We start from the raw sequence: 20900 nt of genomic DNA on the forward strand, positions 1-20900 counted from the left end.
TTATTTTTCTCCATCACTTTAAATTTAATTGTCTTTCTCATTGCTTCATTGGATTGCAGTTCTTTCCCTTATTTAAGGATTAGTTCACTTTCAGAACAAAAATGTACAGATAATGTACTCACCCCATTGTCATCCAAGATGTTCATGTCTGTCTTTATTCAGTCATAAAGAAATTGTTCTTTGAGGAAAACAATTTAGGATTTCTCTCCATATAATGGACTTCTATGGTGCCCCCATGTTTGAACTTCCAAAATGCAGTTTAAACGTAGCTTCAAAGGGCTCTAAACGATCCCAGCCAAGAAAGAAGGGTCTTATCTAGCGAAACGAAATTGACAATTTATACATTTTCAACCTCAAATGCTCATCTTGTCGATGTAATCCTTGGGGGCACCATATCCATTATATGGAGGGAAATCCTGAAATGTTTTCCTCAAAAAACATAACTTCTTTACGATTTAAGAAAGAAAGACATGAACATCTTGGATTATCTGTACATTTGTTTTGTTCTGAAAGTGAACTAATCCTTTAAAGCCATTTTGATCTAATTTTCAAAAACAACCCAGTCAGCAAATTTCCTCTGGGCCGGATCTGGCCCATACCAACAGCTAAAGTGTGGCCCAGATAAGTTTAGGTTCCCCGGCCCAAAACTGGTCCACATCTTTTTACCCAGAACCGAACCAAAACAGTGCCATAACCCAACCTAAAATGAGCCAAATCATGAAAACAGATGTGGCTGATATATGGATCTTATGTGGTATTCTTATATGGCTGAGTTCTGTAAAGGGCAATGGCCCCTATGTGGACCACATGTGGCTGATAGATCAAAAGCCATAATTTAACCATATTTATGCCACACCTATTATTTATTTAAAATACCAATTACACAGTAAACCTTAAACACATATTAAACAAAAAATTGATTCACAGACATTTTTAATATAATAAAATTTTAATAACAGAAGTACAATACAGAACATAAAATGTGGTGTAAATGTCAAATGAGTAAATAAATGTACAATAATGGATACTTTTAGTAAGTCTCACCAGCCTTTCTTTCACAGTCTGTCAGGAAAAAGGAGAGAAAAAAGATTATTAGCATATCATAATTAGTAGGCTATTAGATATTATTTGAATATTAAAACAAGCGAGCCTAGTGCTCGCTAGTGGTAAAGGTAATCCTGTTTTATTAGCATTTTTCGATGGTATTCAAACTAATTGAGATTACGTGAGACGAAAGATTTGTTAGTTTTTAAATCACGTTATAACTTAGTAAGGAGAAAGGATGATCGCATTCATGCGCTCTCCGCTTGTAACATTACTTACAGCGGTCTGTCACGTAACATCAAAGAGTGTCAAAAAGGCATTTATCGTTTAAATTTTCTGATATAATAGACATAATTTTAAAGATGAGACTTATCGAAAATAACAAAACCCAAATCTTATCATGATTTCTGGACAGCAGGTATGTATAGTGACGTTTTATTCACGCATATGAATTCAGCACATGATCGTGGGCAAAACGAAACTGTGTTTGTTCGGTACACATACCTAAGCACACAATTTTTTTCTGTACGAATAAGTGTACCATTAAATCCTTAGAAAACATTTAAAACACCAAAACTGCACTTACCTGAATAAGAGTGTGTCTGGGCAAAGGCTGTTGTAGACTCAGGAGCAGAGCGGGAAATAACGGACATATTTTCAAATTTTCAGTAATCCACCAATAGGAATACAGGAATAATGAATGAATGGGCTGACATTTGGACTGCCACAAACCAGCCACACATGACTATAGCAGGTTATGTGTGTTTTTCCAAGTAAAAGCCAAATGTTAACCATAAGTTAACATATTTCAGGATGTGCCATAGCCTAGCCAAATATGGCTCTTGTCTGTGTACTGTCATATGGGCCGTATACCTTAATAAAAAAAGTCACCCAAATGAAAATTCCCTCCAATTCTAAAGCCATGGCAAAACATATATGGTACAAGTTTGGCCCATATGTGCTCAGCCATGCCATACCTAGGCCAAACGTGACAGCTATCAGCCACATTTGGCCCAAACGTTCTTGCTATCTGGGAAAAAATATTGCTTTGAATCCAACTTTAAGAGAATCCCTATGGGAAAAACTCTTCTGAAAACCACGCCCAGTGAATAAGTGGATAAAGTGTCATGATAATATCATAATTAACTTAATGTTGACAGCATGAAGTAAGCTAACTGTCAGTGCCACACTAACTCCCGCCTATTTTTTTATGTTATTGTGTAAATAGACTATAATTAAAGTCTGAGCTTGACCAGATCGTATTTCTGAAAGTACCATTTTATAAAAGAACTTCCTTAAATTACAACACATCCACATTTTTAATAAGTTACAGCTCAAACGGCGCTGCATAACTGGAATGACTCATTTATGAAAGACTGTATGCGCACGCACAGACCCGGCAAAAATCCCGCCAAAAAGCTCTCTGCTGTGCTGATACACAGTGTATTTGTGTTTTTCCACAGCCTTGAAATTGAAGATATCACAGTTTGTTCTGTGTCTTTGTTTACCTGAACAGTTTTTCCTCACCGTCTATGTTTAGTTTTGTCAATATGTGGGTCAATATGCAGTAAAAGGCACTTTGTTGTATATGCAGCTCTAACAGCTCTGCAGTCTCTTTTGTGTCCTGTCTCGTTCTCCTCCTCTCATTTAAAATAACCTTTTATTTTTCAGGCTGTTTCGCGCCAAAACCAGGAACAGAACAATGAGGACGTTAAACATTTCCCTTTAACCCCTACTGCGCTGTGCGTGTGTGATTTTCTGATATGTGTGGCATTGCTGTCTACTGTACGAGTCTTTATATGGGTGTGTTTGTTCAACACTATCTCCTTCCTCAAGCCGTGTATGTTAGTGCCTGTGTGTTTCTAGATCAAGGCTGAATGTTTTCACTGGTTGCTTGGGTACAGCGGGGCCGTTGGCCACCGGTTGCCGCGGGAGACAGGGATGGGAGTGGCCAGAGCCGGTCTGCTGCAGTTTAGCGCGCTCGCTTTCCCGCCATCAGATCCCACCATGAGGGAGGGGCTTTGGCACAAAGACAGAGCAGAGAGAGGAGGATTTCCCGCCAAATGCCTCATATGCAAATAAGCCTGGGTGGGAGGGGCTTTGAGCCGTTTGCAGGACAGTTAACTGTTTCAGTGCTGAAACAAAGCTCACATAACCCCATTATGTACCATGTTATGTAGCTTGAAGAAATTAACTCTCACAGCATGTATGTGCCTGTGAACTTCTCATATAAGTAATTAAGAACTTATAGGTGTGAGGTTACCTTACCATGTCTGGAAATGTATTATGTCTATACTCTAAATGTAAGAGTGTTATGGTTTTTATTGCACATTGGTGCAGGAAAATGTAGTTGTTGTTGTACGTAATATAAGCTAGACTGCTGGGTTTTGATCTGAATGAACTTTCCATTACTTTTAAATATATTTCTGAAGTCAAGGCTGTGTGTATTGTGTTGGCCCTCAGAGAGACTGTCTTTGTAAAAGACTTCTCAAAGTTTTGGAGCATTACCTCAGGGAGAGCCTCTTCTTTTCTGTTTGCAGTTTGCACTATGAGTTCCTGTGCTTTAACACTTGAATGAGATCTGAACAGTGACAGATGCACAAGAATTAAAGGAATGTTTAATCCAAAACTGAATGTTTTCGAGTGACTTGCTTTTCATCGAATGTAAAAGGAGAATTTTTGAAGAATGGCAAGACTGCTTTTTCTATAAATGTAAGGCTTCTAAGCAATGCAATTAAATAAATGTTAAAAATTAAATAATGCTTTCTTAAAAATAAAATATTTTACTTTATATATAAAATGTTTTAAAATTGAATTAAAATGTTAAAACAAAAATTTTAATTATGTGAAGGTTTAAATATTCATTTAGAAAAATATTCATTTTAAAATTTGGAAAAATGTAACTTACAAGTTTATAACCGTTTCTGAATTTGTTCATTTAACTTAACATTTTACTTATTCACTGTCTCAACTAGTTTCTATTTTCACTTTTTTTTTAAATATTAAAATAAAAATGTATAATATTTGTAAAAAATGCAAAGGTTTAAATATTAATTAAAAAAATATTTATTATAAAATTTAAAAAAAGTGAAAACATGCAGTGTAAAAAAATATTTCACACTTTTGTTTCAATGACCTTTTTGTGCACAACTTGCAGTTTCTGAATTTGTTCATTCAACTTAACATTTTACTTATTTACTATCTCAACTCATTTATATATATATGCTTTAAAAAATGTAAAAATTATCCAAAGATTTAAATATTGATTTAAAAAATATTCATTTTACGTATTAATTTTAAAACTTGAAAACATGCACTGAAATTTTTTTTACACTTTAGGTTTTAATATTTTAAAAAATATTAATTATTAAAAAGTAAAAACACAATACTGTACAAATAATCATGCTTTAACAGCTTGTCAACTAGTTTCTGTCTCAACTACTTTGTAAGTTGACTGAACTAGAGAATTTGCTTCCTCAACTTAAAAAATGTGTTGAATCAATTCAACAACAATATTGCGTTCTCAACATCACTTATCGTGAGATCTGGTAAAGACCGTTGCAGACAGAAGATGTTCATCGTCCATTTTAGTGAGCTTCTCCTCAAAGTTTGGAAATCGTTTCAATCTACAAATTTGGTAAGTTCAACATTTATATTTATTGGTGTAATATGTGTAAAATTAATTACGTATGTTGTCTAAGAAGAGTACACGTAGCATATGGGTTAAAGTGTCGTATTTTCTAGTTATATACATGCCAGCGTTAGTTTCGCGGCGCTTTGAAGGCACAAAATACACGCGTTTCCACTTCCATTATCCACATAAATATAATATATTTTCTCCCATACGGCACTAAGCTATTTTCGCTACTACTTATTTAGAGAAGGATAAAAATACAGTTTGGTATGTGTTATTTGAGCCCTGTACTGCATTAGAGACCGTTTTACAGTGCAATGGACAACTGTATGGATTTAAAACGGCGGGAATTTAAAAAAAAAAAGTGACCCTGGACCACAAAACTAGTCATAAGTAGCTCGAGTATATTTGTAGCAATAGCCAACAATACATTGTATAGGTCAAAATGATCGATTTTTCTTTTATGGCAAAAACTATTAGGATATTGATGTCCCATTAAGATATTTAGTAATATAATATAACAAAATTTAATTTGGACTACTTTAAAGGCGATGTTCTGCACCCTCAGATTCAACATTTTCAAATAGTTGTATCCTAACAAACCATACATCAACGAAAAGCTTATTTATTCAGCTTTCATATGATGTACAAGTCTCAGTTTCAAAAGCTTGATCCATATGACTGGTTTTGTGGTCCGGGTCACAAATTAACTTCTTTAAACTTAGTGTCTTACAATTCCTAAAAGACTTCAATCAGATACACGTGATCTTATTTACAAATGAAACGTTTACATATTTATACAAAAATAATTATGTCTATCTATGTCTTTATAACCTTTTTGACGAAAGCATTGTGTCATTTTGCATCATTTAAAAAAATGATTTAAAGATATTTAATTTGCATTGTTAGTAAGCCTTGTTTCCTTGACACAAGCAAGCATGTTCATGTTTTGGTCATGATACGCTGTGTAACCGCTCTGTTGTTACAGTTGGTGTGGGTGTGGACAGGGCAGGTGGAGGTGGTGACGGTTGGGGAATATAACCGCACTTCATTACAGCCCTGTGCCAAGATTTCCCTTGAACGATAGAAAAAGGGATACACACAGCAACTACATTGTTAGTTACCTAGAGTGAGAGTTATGGGAGTGTACTGATAAAGTAGGCTAATCTAATGCACTTAAATGACACCAACGCACACTTCCAACAACCCTTAGGGCCCCTGTCATAAAACACAGCCGGTAACTGTCAAAGAGTCCGTGGCCTGCGGATAGAAAATCTCACACTTTACTTCCCTCTTTCTTGTTTTTCCCTTGATGTCAGGGGGGTGGAACGACCTGGTTCATGTTGGGCCGGTGTTCACCTGCCAACAGACTAGCTAATCCTGAATTTACCTGGAAAACTCTCAAAAATACAGCCAACGGCAGATCCCAGTCCAAACATGCGCCATCATCTGCAGTAAGGGTGATATAGCATTCTCATAGTCTGAGTAGACAGTTTTGAGATTTTAGACTGCCTGCATCTGTACTGGGTCAGCACTGGACGTGTCTAGACATGTCAGCTCCGTTTATGACAGGATAATCAGTCTCTGATAAAATATTTATTTTCAGATGGATGAGAGTCTTGAATGTACAAAAGTACTGAGGGCTGAAATAAACATTTAATCTACCTATGAATAATGTAGTGCGGATGTCTAGTGAGCTTTTGTTTGTTAAATTGTAATTACATTAAGGGTGCGTTTCAGAACAACCAAGTGGTTAAATCATTAGACAGCTGTGTGTCATTACTTAATTAGATTAACGTGTCACAGCAACACAAATATAAACACAACCTACCTCTTCTTTTATATTTTCCCTAAAGGCCTGTGTATGAATCATATGTGTCCACTTTGTCTACAGCTTTCCAATAATAATGGCACACATTTCATCTCTCATTCTCTATTGTTCTTCTGCCCCAGATTTGCTAAGGCTTTCTCTGCACTAATATCCACCAGGTTATATTCAAACCCACTGGGGCTTCTGTAAAGACGTGGTAACATTTATGTACACGTGAAATATGTGAGTGTAAATGTTCTAATAAGACCTGAAATGAAGCTATAAAAATTTTAGGGCCCCTTGATACTGTAGGGCTGTGGACATAGACAAGACGACTCAATTTTAGTACGTTGCTGCCCCCTTGTGGTTGGAAGTGAAGTGTAAATACACAGTTTGTGGAAAAAGTTTTTGTACTGTCAAGTTTTAAACAGGTTAAACAATTGCTACTGCCAAAATACCAACATTTTTGTGTTAGTCCAAGAGGAAACCAATACCTTGAATACATGAAGCATTATCTCTACTAAAAACCACGTGTAGAGATACACTGAAAGCATTGCTATTACATTCTGTGCTTATCAGCTTGTCTGTAGTGTCGTTCATCAATGAAGTGTAACAATTTGGTCTTCCAGTCACTGTCTTTTTACATTAAGCCATGTTAAGTGCATTATTAATCTAATTTTAATAGAAATGCCATTTAAAAGTTTGGGATCACTAAGACTTCCTTAAAAATGTTTCTTAAAGAAATCTCGTATGCACATCAAGGCTGCATTTGTTTAAAAAAAAATACTGAAAAAAACAGTAATATTGCAAAATGGTGTTACAATAAATAATGGTTTCTGTTTTAATGTACTTCATTATTTGAATTAAATTCATTCATTAATTCATTCCTGTGATGCAAAGCTTAATTTAAATTATTTCAGTCTTCAGTGTCTCGTGATCCTTTAGAAGTCATTCTAATATGCTTATTTATAATTATTTTATTATAAATTTTGGCCACAATTGTGCTGCCAATTTATTTATTTATTTTTTTAAACCTGTGATACGTTTTACAGGATTCTTTGATGAATAGAATGTTAAAAGAACAGCATTTATTCAAACTATAAATCTTTTCTAACAATGTAACTCTTTGCTATCACTTTATCAATTCAACATATTCTTACTAAAAAGAAAAATATTAATTCTTTAAAAAAAGAAAGAAAGAACTTTCGAGCGGTATGTATATTGTTTGATCATCAAAGAATCCTGAAAAAAAAGTATCCAGAAAAGTTCCAAAAAAATAAAATAAAATAATAATAATATTTAATTGAACATATTAAGAAGCACAGCTGTTTACAGCACTAATAATAAATCAGCCTATTAGAATGATTTCTGAAGGATCATGTGACACTGATGACTGGAGTAATGATGCTGAAGATTCAGCTTTGATCACAGGAATAAATTACATTTTAATGTATATTAAAACAGAAAAAAATCACAACATTACCTTTTTTTGTATTTTTGATCAAATAAACGCAGACTTGATGAGCATAAGAAACTTCTTTATTTCTTATTATTTTCTTTTTCTTTTCTATTACTTTTCTTACTGATCCCAAACTTTTAGAACAACTTTATATGCCTATAAATTTAGCAGGCCATATTAACTTCTAATTAAGAATTGTCCCTGAATAATCTCCTAACATGCTGCTCATTCATAGTAAGTAATGTGGTGTTTGTAGTAGTGATTAGGCAGGTAGTGATTATAGCATTAAGACATCTAAAATATGGTCATGCAGAATAAGGCATTAATATGTGCTTTGTAAGTACTAATAAACAGCCAATATACTAGTAATATGCATCCTAATAAGCAACTAGTTTATAGTATTCCCTAATCTAAAGCTTTACATGTGTGCAATATTTTTAGCATAAAAATTTGACTTGAAAGTTGAATTAAAAAAATGATATAAGTTTCAGACTGTGTCAATGTTTAGTTCGTTGTCCTCTTTTTGCTTTAATTACACCAGCAATACCATAAATTCCACAAATTTCTTCTTCTCTAGATCTTCTGAAATATTTCTTATTCATTTTCGAATATTTTTGTTTGTGGAATCTGAAAATATGTTACAACTGTATTTTGAAAGTTTGCTAAGTATACACCACTGTTCAAAAGTTTGGGAACTTGCAGTCTCTTAGGACTGCATTTTTTAAATATAAAATTATGAAATACTACAATTATTTATATATATATATTTTAATCTGAATAATAGCAAAGCTGAATTGTCAGCATCATTACTTCAGTCTTCAGTGTCACATGATCCCTTAGAAATCATTCTAATATGCTGATTTGATACTCATTTAATGGCTTTTATTATTATCAGTGTTGAAAGCAGTTGTGCTGTTTAATATTGTGAAATCATGATATTGTTTTTAATCGTTGATGAATAGAAAGTTCAAAAGAACAGCAGTGATTTGAGAAAGAAATCATTTGTAACATTGTAAAATGTTTTTACTGTCAACTTAGATGAGTTAAAAGCTTTCTTACTAGGTAGAAGTATTAATTTTATTAACAACAACAATTAACTGACCCCAAACTTTTGAATGGTCATGTTTTTTTTTTTTTTCACAAAAAGTAATAGGTTTTAAAGATCCACTGAAACATGCAGTGTTATGCTGTGTTGAAGATGTATTACTTACTATTGGAGAAAGTGTAACGTCAATTTGGATCATGTGTGCCTTAATAACAATCACATTACAGCCTTGATGTCATTGAATTTCACTCAGAGTTGTGCAACGGCACTCAATCAGCGTTTACAGATACCATAGGAATGAATGAGAAGTGCCGTAAGCTGAACCCTAGCTGTCGCAAAAAGTCAGTGACTTTTCATTAATTCTCGATTCATTAATTGAGCTGTTTCCTGTAAAAAGTTGTTTATTCAGCCTAATGAAGCCTCTCCTCCAGTGACATCCATTAACAAAAATGGCCTCTGGTGTCCTTTCCGTTAGCATTAGCTGTTATGCTTTTTAGGTTGCTAAAGGTTGCAGGCTTGCCTTCTAGTGGCTTTGGTGTTGACTTAATTTCAACTGAAACGGAAGACAGGGATGATATATCAAGCAGGTCTGCCTCCTTTTTTTTAAAATAGCTAGTAGCATTTTATTTATATCACAGCTTGGGCCAGAGCCATAGAGATAAAGCTGCATTTGACACCATATTACAGCCACAATCTCATCCATATCTCGATAGCATTTTGTGTAGAATTCACGCATATGATACGCTCCTTGCTATCCTGATCAGAGCAGACTGTGAAAACTGCCACAGCACAAAACCAGACTTCAGTCGCCCCAATGGAAAGCATATATACACTGTCTGAATCATTCCCTATCCCCTATATAGTGCACTACATGCTGTTTACCATACAGAAAATACAACTTCTGTTAACAATTGACTGATTTTAGCTGCAGCTGAAGTGCAGGGAAAGCAAATTTTGAATGCTTATATCTCGTAAATGTGAATGTCATTGTTTTGAAGCACACTAGATTATAGATAAGGCTAACGTATTCATACTAGAAACCAGAAAACTTCAATTTTGATTTCATGGAGAGTTTAAAATACACTATATTGCCAAAAGTATTAGGACACCCCCTTCTAATGAACTAGTTTGACTACTTTAGTAATTTCCATGAGTACAAATCATAATGTTTAAACATATAATATTCTAGGAAATTGTGTGCTTCTAATTTTATAGCAACAGTTTTGACAGGACCATTTTCTATTCTAACATGATTGCCTCTGTGCATAAGGCAAAGTTCTAGAAGAAATGATTAAGTCAATGTTGAAGAACCTGACTGGTCTGCATAAAGTCCTAATCCCAGCTGAACACCTCTGGTATGACTTTAAATGCAGTCCTTGAGCCAAAAACTCATCACCAAACACAGATGACTTGTACGTATGGGTACAGTCAGTTTAGACACTTCCAGAACTGTTGCAAAAGAGATGGAAATACATTTTTAAATGCATGCATTATGTTTCCATCTTTGTTGCCACAGTTTTGAAAGTGCCTTTTTCTGTTTTAAAAAAGGGGATGTCCCAATACTTTTATCTATATCGTGTATGCACAAGTCATTGGTTTTTGGTTTTGGAGTTTTTGGCGCAAGGTCTGCATTTACAGACCTGGGGGGATTCAGCTGGGATTAAGACTTTGCTTTATGCAAACCAGTCAGGATAAATAATTTCTTTTTGAACCTTGCCTTATACACAGAGGCATTGTCCTTTTAGAATAAAAAAAGGGTCCCGTCTAAACTGTTGCTACAAAATTAGAAGCACAGAATCCCCTAGAATATCAATATATGCTTAAACATTAAGATTTATACTCATGGAAATTACTAAAGTAGCCAAACCTGTTCATTAAAAATGGGTGTCCCAATACTTGCGGCAATATAGTGTATATATCTGACCCTTACAAGCTATTAGAGGTCATCAATATATAATGCTTGAGCAAGTGTTTACTTGCAGATACCTGACATGATTGTATTGATAATTTTAGGTTACATTAATTCTCGCAAACTGGTAATGAAACAGACTGTCTATGCAGTGATTTGCTTTAGAGTAGTGTGCTCAGAAAACAGTACCATGGACAGCAACTCATTCAGTGAGATTCAGAGCTTCATTATCCAGAAGACTGATCTCATTTATCCTTAGAAATACATTTTGAGCTTCATTTGATACCGAAGGTGAAATAACCTTAAATGAGAGAAAAGCTCATATCAAGTCAATGACAAAACACCATGTTGAATGTAGTAAATGACAAGTTTATTTCTTGCACAAAATGTACAAAATAACAAGCAAATGGACAGCCCACTCCCCCCACCCTCCTCCCTGCCCTGTTTGAATTCCCCGCTGATATGAAGTTGAAGATCTGGAACAAATGTCTACGGCAAGTCCAATGGTCCAAGCCAAAACGCATGGTTTTCTTAGAGACAACACATACCCAATTCAGATTCACCGAACAATTAAAAATGAATAAAAACACCGTATTTACAGTCTTGTCTGAACTTTTACAGCATGCCATCTATATATTCATACAGAGCTTTTGTTTTGCAACAGAACTCCATATAGAAAACGTATTAGAAGATCAAATCAAGTTCGACTAATGGCGAGAGACACCCAAAGTACAGCACTGCATTTGTCGCGGTAATCTTTTTGATTCATTCTTTTGTTTTTCAACCTACCTCTTTTTTTTTAATTCTGTAATTCTAACAGAAAGAATCTCTATTGAACATCTGTTTAGGCCTCATAATATTCCACAAGAAAACGCCTCTTATTTACACCAAGTGTTTCGCAGCTTCAAGTCTGTTGTTTTCTGAGTGTATATAACGTATCTCAAGACTTAGATTGTGTTCATGACAAAACAAATCACTCAAACGTCACACAGCGCGTCACTTCTATTTATCTAAAAGGCAATGTCGCAGTCTCATTTGGCAATGATTTGCTTTTGGATACAGAGGAAAGCAAATCCACATCGCTGTGTTGTCATTGTCACAATGGTGTGATTTGGTTAACTTGTTCCTCACTTTCTACAGATGACGTTATATGTAATATGTGGCTCCGCTGGACTCTGAATGAGACGCGGTGGTACGGGAAGCAGCTATGGCACAGGGCAGAATGTGTGTTTGCGTCTGAATTACAGTTTCATGGCTTACTCGCTCCACTTGGCATCCAAACTTTACAAGAGCAAAAAAAAAAAAGCTATTTAAAGGATTGTTCGTCTCATGATATGTACAACTGGCCTTTAACCTCCAAAGACGAGCTGTTAGCATTATCCAATGTCTCTTACACTAGTATGAAGGCATTTCAAATGATCGTGTTTGCAGTTGTCACCTTGGTAGAGTATTGCTGTACAGCACTAGTGAAGAAGTCTAACAAAACGCTTCATTTCTTTACAAAACTAACCTGTGCTTTCCGAATATATACAGCTAGATGGTTATAGTATAGCGTTTGAAATGTGTCTCAAGTATGTGATCTTTATATTTAATCTGTAACAGACTTTGTGCCAAAGAGGAAATGCCATGGACTGCAGTTTTATCAGGAAACCCACGATTCCCAGATGAAGCATATTGAGGATAATGAGGCAAAGGTGTTACAAATCAACTCTAAACACATGAAAATGGATCTGAGCTATACACAGTTTCAAGCCACGTTAAAGTCTTTCCTGTGAAGTGGGATTCCTTTTCAAGTGTGCAAAAATACTCTCGGACATAACTTGGAATATGAACCATTTTGTTGGTGGTTTTAGCTATCGCCTTTTTAATTGGATTCCTAAAAGTTTAATATGTTTTCGTAAGACCTTTATATCTGTATCGGGTAGTTTTGTTTGATTTCTGAATTTTAATATACATATATATCTCTATTTTTCCTGCTTTTATAAAATGACACACGATGATGAACCATCAACAATCTATATATATATATATATATATATATTTATTTTCATATTCCTTTCTCTTTTCTAGAATATCTTATTTGATTTGAGATCAAGTTGCATTTTGCTCTTGTAAACAAACAGGTTTCAGAAGTTTGCCAGCCACCGTCGTTTGTTCTCTGACAGTCTCTTTCTTCGCGGTCGCTCTTTCTCGCTCTCATTGAAGCAGGGCCCTGATTTGTTTAGAGGTGCTGTCATCATTTAAATGTCTTGTTGTATACCTGCATGATAGAAAGTAAGTTTTCAGGTCATGCAATGCTTTTTTTTTAATCCATGTACAATGCTGCACACTTACCTCAGTGCATTCAACAGTCCCTCCACGCTGTTTGAAGGCTGCTCTTTCAGCACCTTGATGCAGCCCTTCATCTGCACAACACACACATGCATGCAAAAATAAAACTTTAAAAGAAAGGTCACTCCCTTTCTGTGCCTCACCCCTGACTGTGATCATGGACGCCCACCCACACACCTAAAAAAAGCATACGTGAACAATCACAAACCCCTCTAGCGCTGTCCTAGATTTAGAAGTACTACGATGTGTGGAGATCACCCAGGCTTCTCTTTTCCATGAAATGTCCAAATTGGCCCCATATGACAAATAAACACCATAAAAGTAGGCCACATGACCTGTGTGCTAAAAGTCTCACAGTACCTTTGTGTGATGAACTGTGCGCAATTTAAGTCTTTTTTTTTTTTTGCTGGAATTTTAAAAAAGTCTCTTATGCTCACCAATGCTGCATTTATTTAATTAAAAATACAACAAACTATTGTGAAATTGTACTGTTACAACTGTTTACCATTGTAATATATTTTAAAATGTAATTTATTCCTGTGATGCTGTGATCATTACTCCAGTCTTCAGTGTCACATGATACTTCAGAAATCATTCTAATAGGCTGATTTGCTGCTCAAGACACATTTCGTTTTATGCATAATTATTACAAAAATGGCTTTTATTTGTAATATTTAAAACAGCTTTTTTATGTAAAGATATTTATATTGTTACATAAGACATATATTGCAAATAATACAGTTAATTGAACTTTCTATTCATCACATAATCCTGAAAAAGAAATTTTAAAAAATTTGAAGCAGAAAAAATAGTTGGCAGCATTAAAAATAAGAACCATTATTAATAACTGAGCCTCACTAATAGAGTACTGAATCAGCATATTAGCAGGATTTCTGAAGGAACATGTGACACTGAAGACTGGAATTGTTCCATCACAGGAATAAATTACATTGTACAATTTAAAATGGTAATTTTTACAATATTACTGTACACAATGTGTTTTTTTACTGTTGCTTTTTTTACTGTATCACACAAAAGCTATAATACAACTATGACCATTGGCTTGCACTAACTGTCGTACACAGAAGCTCTTCCAGGTGGATGACGTAGGACGTATGCATTGCGCATGCGCCGCTGAGAAGTGACGAATGAGGAAGCAGAGAGGAGAGAAAAAAAACAATACACTGGTCATGAATTATAAGTACAAAGGGAGGATTTCAGTATAAGCCAAGGAGAGACTGGCTTTCCTTTGCTAAAGTAAGGAAACTTTGCTTCCTTTGTTGCTGTAAACAAATGTCGGTTTTTGCGGGATCAGCAGCACATGCACAGCGCCAATGTCCTACGTCATCCGTGTACAACTGTTAGTGCAAGCTAAAGAAAAGTGATTATTACACTTTAAATATGAATATTTTTCTTACAGAAAAACATTGACTCATTACAGGAGGCTTTTTATTCACCCCCCGGAGACATGTGAGACACTTTTCGTTATGGATGGATGTACTTTATTGGACTTCTTTTGGACTGTTGAACAGAAACACCTGCCCACTGCCACTATAAAGCTTGAAAGAGCCAGGACCATTTTTATTATAACTCAGATTGGATTCTGAAAGAAGAAAGTCATCTACATCTAGGATGCCTTGAGGGTGAGTAAATCATGGGCTAATTTTCATTTCTGGGTGAACTATCCCTTTAAGCATTCCCCATTCACTTTCATTATATGAAAAAGAGTGGATAATCTGATCATCTTTGGAACAACATGAGGGTGAGTAAATTACTTAAAGATGACTATGCCTTTAAGATAGCAGTCCAGTTATATAATATTCTCAAGAACATGAAGCAGTTTCATCTGCTTGTAGACAGTTAAGCCACACTAAGATTAAATGAATGAATTTCATTGAATTAGACGCTATCAAATGAATGAAGCATGTGTAAACCAAAGATACTAGGCTTAACTTTTATAAGACAGTTTTGTAGTGACTATGAACTAGTCTCATTTTAATAATTTCTTCCAAATTCTGACAATACATCACACTGTGAATGTGATCCACTAACATCTGACATCTAGAAAGTGTCTAGATATCTTTTTAAACAGTACAATGTGACTATTCAGTATAATGTGATTATTTTTAGGTGTGGCTGAAGTGTCCAGATATGTTTTATGTGCACTGTTATGTTATCTGAATGTAATAAGGTGGTCTTACATCAATCTTGGAGGTCTTGGCAAAGGCACCCACTGGATGAACATGGTCATAAAGGATGATGACGCCAACCATCACACGCATGCAGAACAGCATGGTGTCTGTGTTAGTGAAACGGCACCTGTACTCCCTTCAGACAGAAAATAGTGATCACTTTAAGCTTAATTGGATTCTAGGCATGAATACATGTTCAAATAACATTCTTTGATGGAAAAGACACTTACGGAGTCTCCAACATGACACGGCACACGCAGGCCATAGTGCTCAGGCAATCTGTGGTGTCCTCAATTGGCAAAGTCTTGTTCTGCAACATGCATAGGAAATAACACCAGTAAGAGCCTCTAGAGGGCGACAGCATTTCTGTTTTCTCCATTTCATAGGAAAACACAAGTTATTATATTCATAAAGTCCAATCTTTGGGAAAAAATAATAAGTGCAAGTTCATTAAAGTGATAGTTCACTCGGAAATTAAAATTCTGTCATCATTTACTCATTCTTAGTTGACGGTAGCCATTGACTTCCTTTGTTTAGGGGAAAATACTATGAAGGACAGTGACTACCAACAACTGTTTGGTTACCAACATTCATCTGTCTCTAAAATATCCTCTTTTGTGTTCAACAGAATAAACAGACAGAACATCGTACAGGTTTGAAACCATATGGTGTTGCAAAAATGATGAGTTTTGATTTTTGGGTGAACTATCCATTTTAGCATTTACAGAAGATTCGGTGAAATCATGAATTACCTCCGACACAAACTTAGTCGTGGCATTGCTCAGAGTTTTGAGCATGGGTGTGGCTTCGGCGTAAAAGAGCGACATCCGATTGGCCATTTCATTATTCACTTCATTCTCAGCTTCTAACTGTAATGCAAATGTAAAATGTGTCAGATGATTAGGCTTGTTCTTAAGTAACACATTAACCTCCGCATACAAACATAATGGACTCTCTCAGACAATTATAATATTAACTTTTATACCTTTACTTTTTAAGTCATTCACACTAACAATGATTAACACTCATAACACTGTTGGTTGCTAATACTGCACTGCACTAAAAAACTGCCATAAGGCAGATCACATGAACTTTGTCACATTTTAACACATTTTGTCATTCAAATGAAGTCACCAACTATAATTGAAAACAAATGACTGCTTTTGATTCTGCTAAACATTGTTAGAGTAAATGCTCCTAAACTGTAAACAAGGAATCTGTTTTCAGTTAATCTACTTCAGAATTTCATGTTTAATTCAATGTGTTACTTGCAGAGCTGGGTAGTAACTGATTATATGTAATCAGATTCCAAAAATTAAATTACATTTTAAAATACTCGTATTCAGACTACAGGTACTTTTTATGGATTACATATTATTTACACAATAGCAATACATTATTTATAATTATTGTATATATTATATATTTATATCTCCCTAATTTCTCTTTTTCGTCTTTTAAATGTTCCTTTCTAAATGAGCCTACTGCTTATATACATTCAGAAAATCTTCAGGTTTTATGGATATTCACACAAAAAACAGTCATTAGTCAGGTGGTGACACAGCATTTGACCACTGATTTATAAAATTCGTTTCAGGTTTAAGAAGTGTTTCAACACTGGATCAACTACCGATGAACTTAAATTATCACTCTGTGTCTTTCAAACACATTAAAATGCACAAATTCACAAACTTTTTTGTCATTTGATCCTCTTTAAATATTTTAATAATTAAGCATCACATTTGCATGTTTATTGGTTGTTTGACCTTGATTATGGTCACATGACATGCAGTTAAACAAAAAATACAAAACATATTTCCTTTTTTAGTAAGTTTTTTTATTTTGATGGATTTTAAAATGATTTACTTTAATTAAAAAAAAGGTATAATTTAATTAATTATTAGTTTTTCATTAAACTCATAAGCCTCCTGCAGTTCCTTCACAAACCCCAGTTTGGGAAACCTTGATGCAATATAATGTTTAATGAACTTCATGTTGTTAATAACAACAAATGCAATATATATACTTACTCTTTGTATTTTTATGTCAGTATGGTACAATATTACCCTATTTAAATCAATGTGATAAATGAGTTAAGTCAAAAGTAATTAATTACGCGGTCTTCAGGGGATTTCTGGACCCCGAATGGCGTTTGCTGAAATTTAAAAAAATGTTCCCTTTGTCCAAATGGTATGACACTTGGTAAATCAGTCAACACTATCTTGATCTACAAATAAAAAATTAAATTGGAATGATAGCTTGATTTTATGTTAGTGTGAAAAAAAAATACTCACGTTCGTGGTCTTTGGGGTCTCTGGAGACCCCAGGAAACAAAATGCAATTTTTGTTATAAAATAATAGTTAAAAAAACAAAACAAATGTTATTTTCCTGTTTATTAATGTTTTTACTCCTCAAGTGTGCAGTTTTTGGAGGATTTAGGATATTTTTTTAATATATATAAATTAATAAATTAATATTTTTATAGGTTTTTATACAAAAACAGCTTTTTTTTGTAAAATTCCCTTTCATAAAAAAACCCACATGTCTAAATTTCATTCATGGGGATAAAATGGATAATTTCACATGGTTTAGTGTAAGATTTTTGCCCATCTTTTGGAAAATCCAGTTTTAAACGTAAAAAAAAATACTTTTACCAGTAGGTGGCTGCAGAGCTCCACTATATGCTTTTTGCTATTTGACCACCTGAAAGATATCTTTTAACAAGTTTTTTTCAGTTGAGTTCATATCTACATATCATGAAACACACAGGACTACATTTGGAGACCATAAAAACTGCTCTCTTATAATTTGTCAAAAAAAAAAGATGTTGTTGTTGCATTCTTATGTTCATGTTGTGTACTGCTACTCAATATGTAATAGAACTGGTATTGTTTCAGTACAAAAAATGCTTAACTTTGACAAAAAGCATTTTTTATTGTTATAATTGTGATTTCATAATTTGTAGATATGTACTCAACTGAAAAAAACTTGTGAAAAAATTAGGGCCGGGACTTTAACGCGTTAATTTAGATTAATTAATTACACAAAAATAACGCGTTAAATTTTTTTAACGCATTTTAATCGCACTAAGTTTTGCACCGCGGAACGTTTCTCACTTGATGAGATTCGGCGGACCGATTATACTGGAGCACCAACTAGCGTTCAGACAAGGGGCAAATTCCAAATGGAAGTGCGCATCCCTACGCCCTACTCCCTCCGAAGGGCAGATCCCTTTGAAGTGAGTTCTTTTAAGGGAGTAGGGCATTTCTGTCTCTTTTAACCGTTTGGAACTCCCTTGGCGAAGGGAATGACTGACGAAATGTTACCTTGACAACGCTGCGCAAACGTGATCACTAACGGAAATCACTTCCGTGAAGTGACCATGGAATGTTCCCTTCGCTAACGGCCTTCTGGAAGGGCCCTTCGTGAAGGGATTAAGTTGCTCACTTTCGTTTGGAACGTCCCTACAAATGGCGTCCCCTTCTAGAAGTGCCCTTGAAGGGCGCAAAATAGCCGTTTGGAATTCGCCCAAGTTGCGTCCGTCCTAAATAGTACTGTATGTCCAAAATCGTAGTATGTTTAAAAAAGTATTCCAAAGATTCCCGGATGGTCTACTACTTAACGATCAATGCACACTCTTAACGGCTAATATTGCCCGCAACACACTGCGCCGTGAGCGAGGATTCGATTAGAACTACAAACACGCATAAACAGTGTTAAAAAAAACTACAAACATGGAGGATATGCGCGACCAACGGACAGGTAGAGAAAGGGGTTTGAGTGATAAATAATCAGTGTGTAACCTGATAAAAAAACATTTTTTAAAATGTTATCCGTGTTATATTCCATGTGCAGCAACATTTATAATGATAGGTTTGGTCATTAACGTTTAAATGCATAATTAAGCAAACACAAGAGCAGAGTTCTCGGCATGAAAGACTCGTTAAAGAACGTGCCTCTTGCTACACTTAATGGCAATATTGCACTGGTCTGTTGGACTTGGTTGAACAAAAATAAACAATATTTTGTTGCTTAAGCTTATGTATTCAGTCATTATTCAATGGTATACTAAAAATCCATTTAAAAAATCTTAATTCTCACTGTTCTCAGGTCAAATATTTATATGCGATTAAAATGCGATTAATTTCGATTAATTAATTATAAAGCCTCTAATTAATTAGATTAAATTTTTTAATCGAGTCCCGGCCCTAGAAAAAATATCTTATTGTTGGTCAAATAGCAGTTAGTTAATAGTAGTGCTCTGCAGCCATCTAGTGGTAAAAGTTATATTTTTTTTACTTTTAAAACTGCATTTTCCAAAAAATGGGCAGAAATCTTACACTAAACCATATCAAATTATCCATGTTATCCCCATGAATGAAAGTTTAAAATGTGGGTATTTTGTAAAGTGAATTTTACATAAAAAGCTGTTTTTGCATATAAAACTATTAAAAATAAATATTTATTTAATAATTTATATATATTTAAGAAATAGCATAAATCCTACGAAAACTGCACAAATGTGGAGCAAAAACATTAATAAACAGGAAAAAAATTATTATATATTTTTTTTAAATATTATTTTGTTACAAAATTTAACTTTTGTTAAAGACCATGAGTGTGATTCCAAAACGAAGACCGCATAAGGGTTAAAAAGTAGTCTGATTATATTACCTAAAATGTGTAATGTAATCGATTATGTTACTGAAGGAGTAGTTCACTTTCAGAACAAAAATGTACAGGTAATGTACTCACCCCCTTGTCATCCAAGATGTTCATGTCTTTCTTTCTTCAGTCGTAAAGAAATGATGTTTTTTGAGGAAAACATATCAGGATTTCTCTCCATATAATGGACTTCTATGGTGCCCCCGAGTTTGAACTTCCAAAATGCAGTTTAAATGCAGCTTCAAAGAGCTCAAAATGATCACAACCGAGGAAAGAAGGGTCTTATCTAGCAAAATGATCAGTTATTTTCTAAAAAAAATTACAATTTATATACTTTTTAACCTCAAATGATTGTCTTGTCTAGCTCTGTGTGTACTCTGTGTAGAGATTAAAAAGATTAAAAAAGTATATAAATTGTAAATGTTTTTAGAAAATAACTGATCGTTTCGCTAGATAAGACCCTTCTTCCTCAGCTGGGATCATTTTGAGCTCTTTGAAGCTGCATTTAAACTGCATTTTGGAAGTTCAAACTCGAAGGCACAATAGAAGTCAATCATATGGAGAGAAATCCTGAAATGTTTTCCTCAAAAAACATAATTTCTTTACGACTGAAGAAAGAAAGACATGAACATCTTGGATGACAAGGGGGTGAGTACAGTATTTGTAAATTTTTGTTCTGAAAGTGAACTACTCCTTAACTATAATTTCTGTCATGTAATTTGAATCAGTAGCGGATTACAATTGTAGTAATCTACCCAGCTCTGGTTACTTGCCATTTCTTTGTACTGTAGCTTTTTCTGAGTGAAAATG

The 20900-nt window shown here is 34.5% G+C and overlaps 1 protein-coding gene across 1 annotated transcript in view; it reads right to left on the minus strand.

Annotated features, from left to right (window-relative positions):
* Nucleotides 1-11249: 11249 nt before the first annotated feature.
* Nucleotides 11250-20900, minus strand: part of fam49al (family with sequence similarity 49 member A, like) — a 40394-nt gene continuing 30743 nt past the window's right edge. Inside the window, exons 6-11 of the mRNA XM_073822417.1 lie at nucleotides 16410-16414; nucleotides 16177-16293; nucleotides 15655-15734; nucleotides 15434-15560; nucleotides 13236-13306; nucleotides 11250-13161 (exon numbers count right to left, since the gene is read on the minus strand). Of these exons, the coding sequence (XP_073678518.1) occupies nucleotides 13098-13161; nucleotides 13236-13306; nucleotides 15434-15560; nucleotides 15655-15734; nucleotides 16177-16293; nucleotides 16410-16414 (464 nt within the window). The 3' untranslated portion in view covers nucleotides 11250-13097. The remainder of the gene's footprint in view (nucleotides 13162-13235; nucleotides 13307-15433; nucleotides 15561-15654; nucleotides 15735-16176; nucleotides 16294-16409; nucleotides 16415-20900) is intronic.

This window comes from Garra rufa, chromosome 17 (genome assembly GCF_049309525.1).
Source record: "Garra rufa chromosome 17, GarRuf1.0, whole genome shotgun sequence".
NCBI classification, from domain to species: Eukaryota; Metazoa; Chordata; class Actinopteri; order Cypriniformes; family Cyprinidae; genus Garra; species Garra rufa.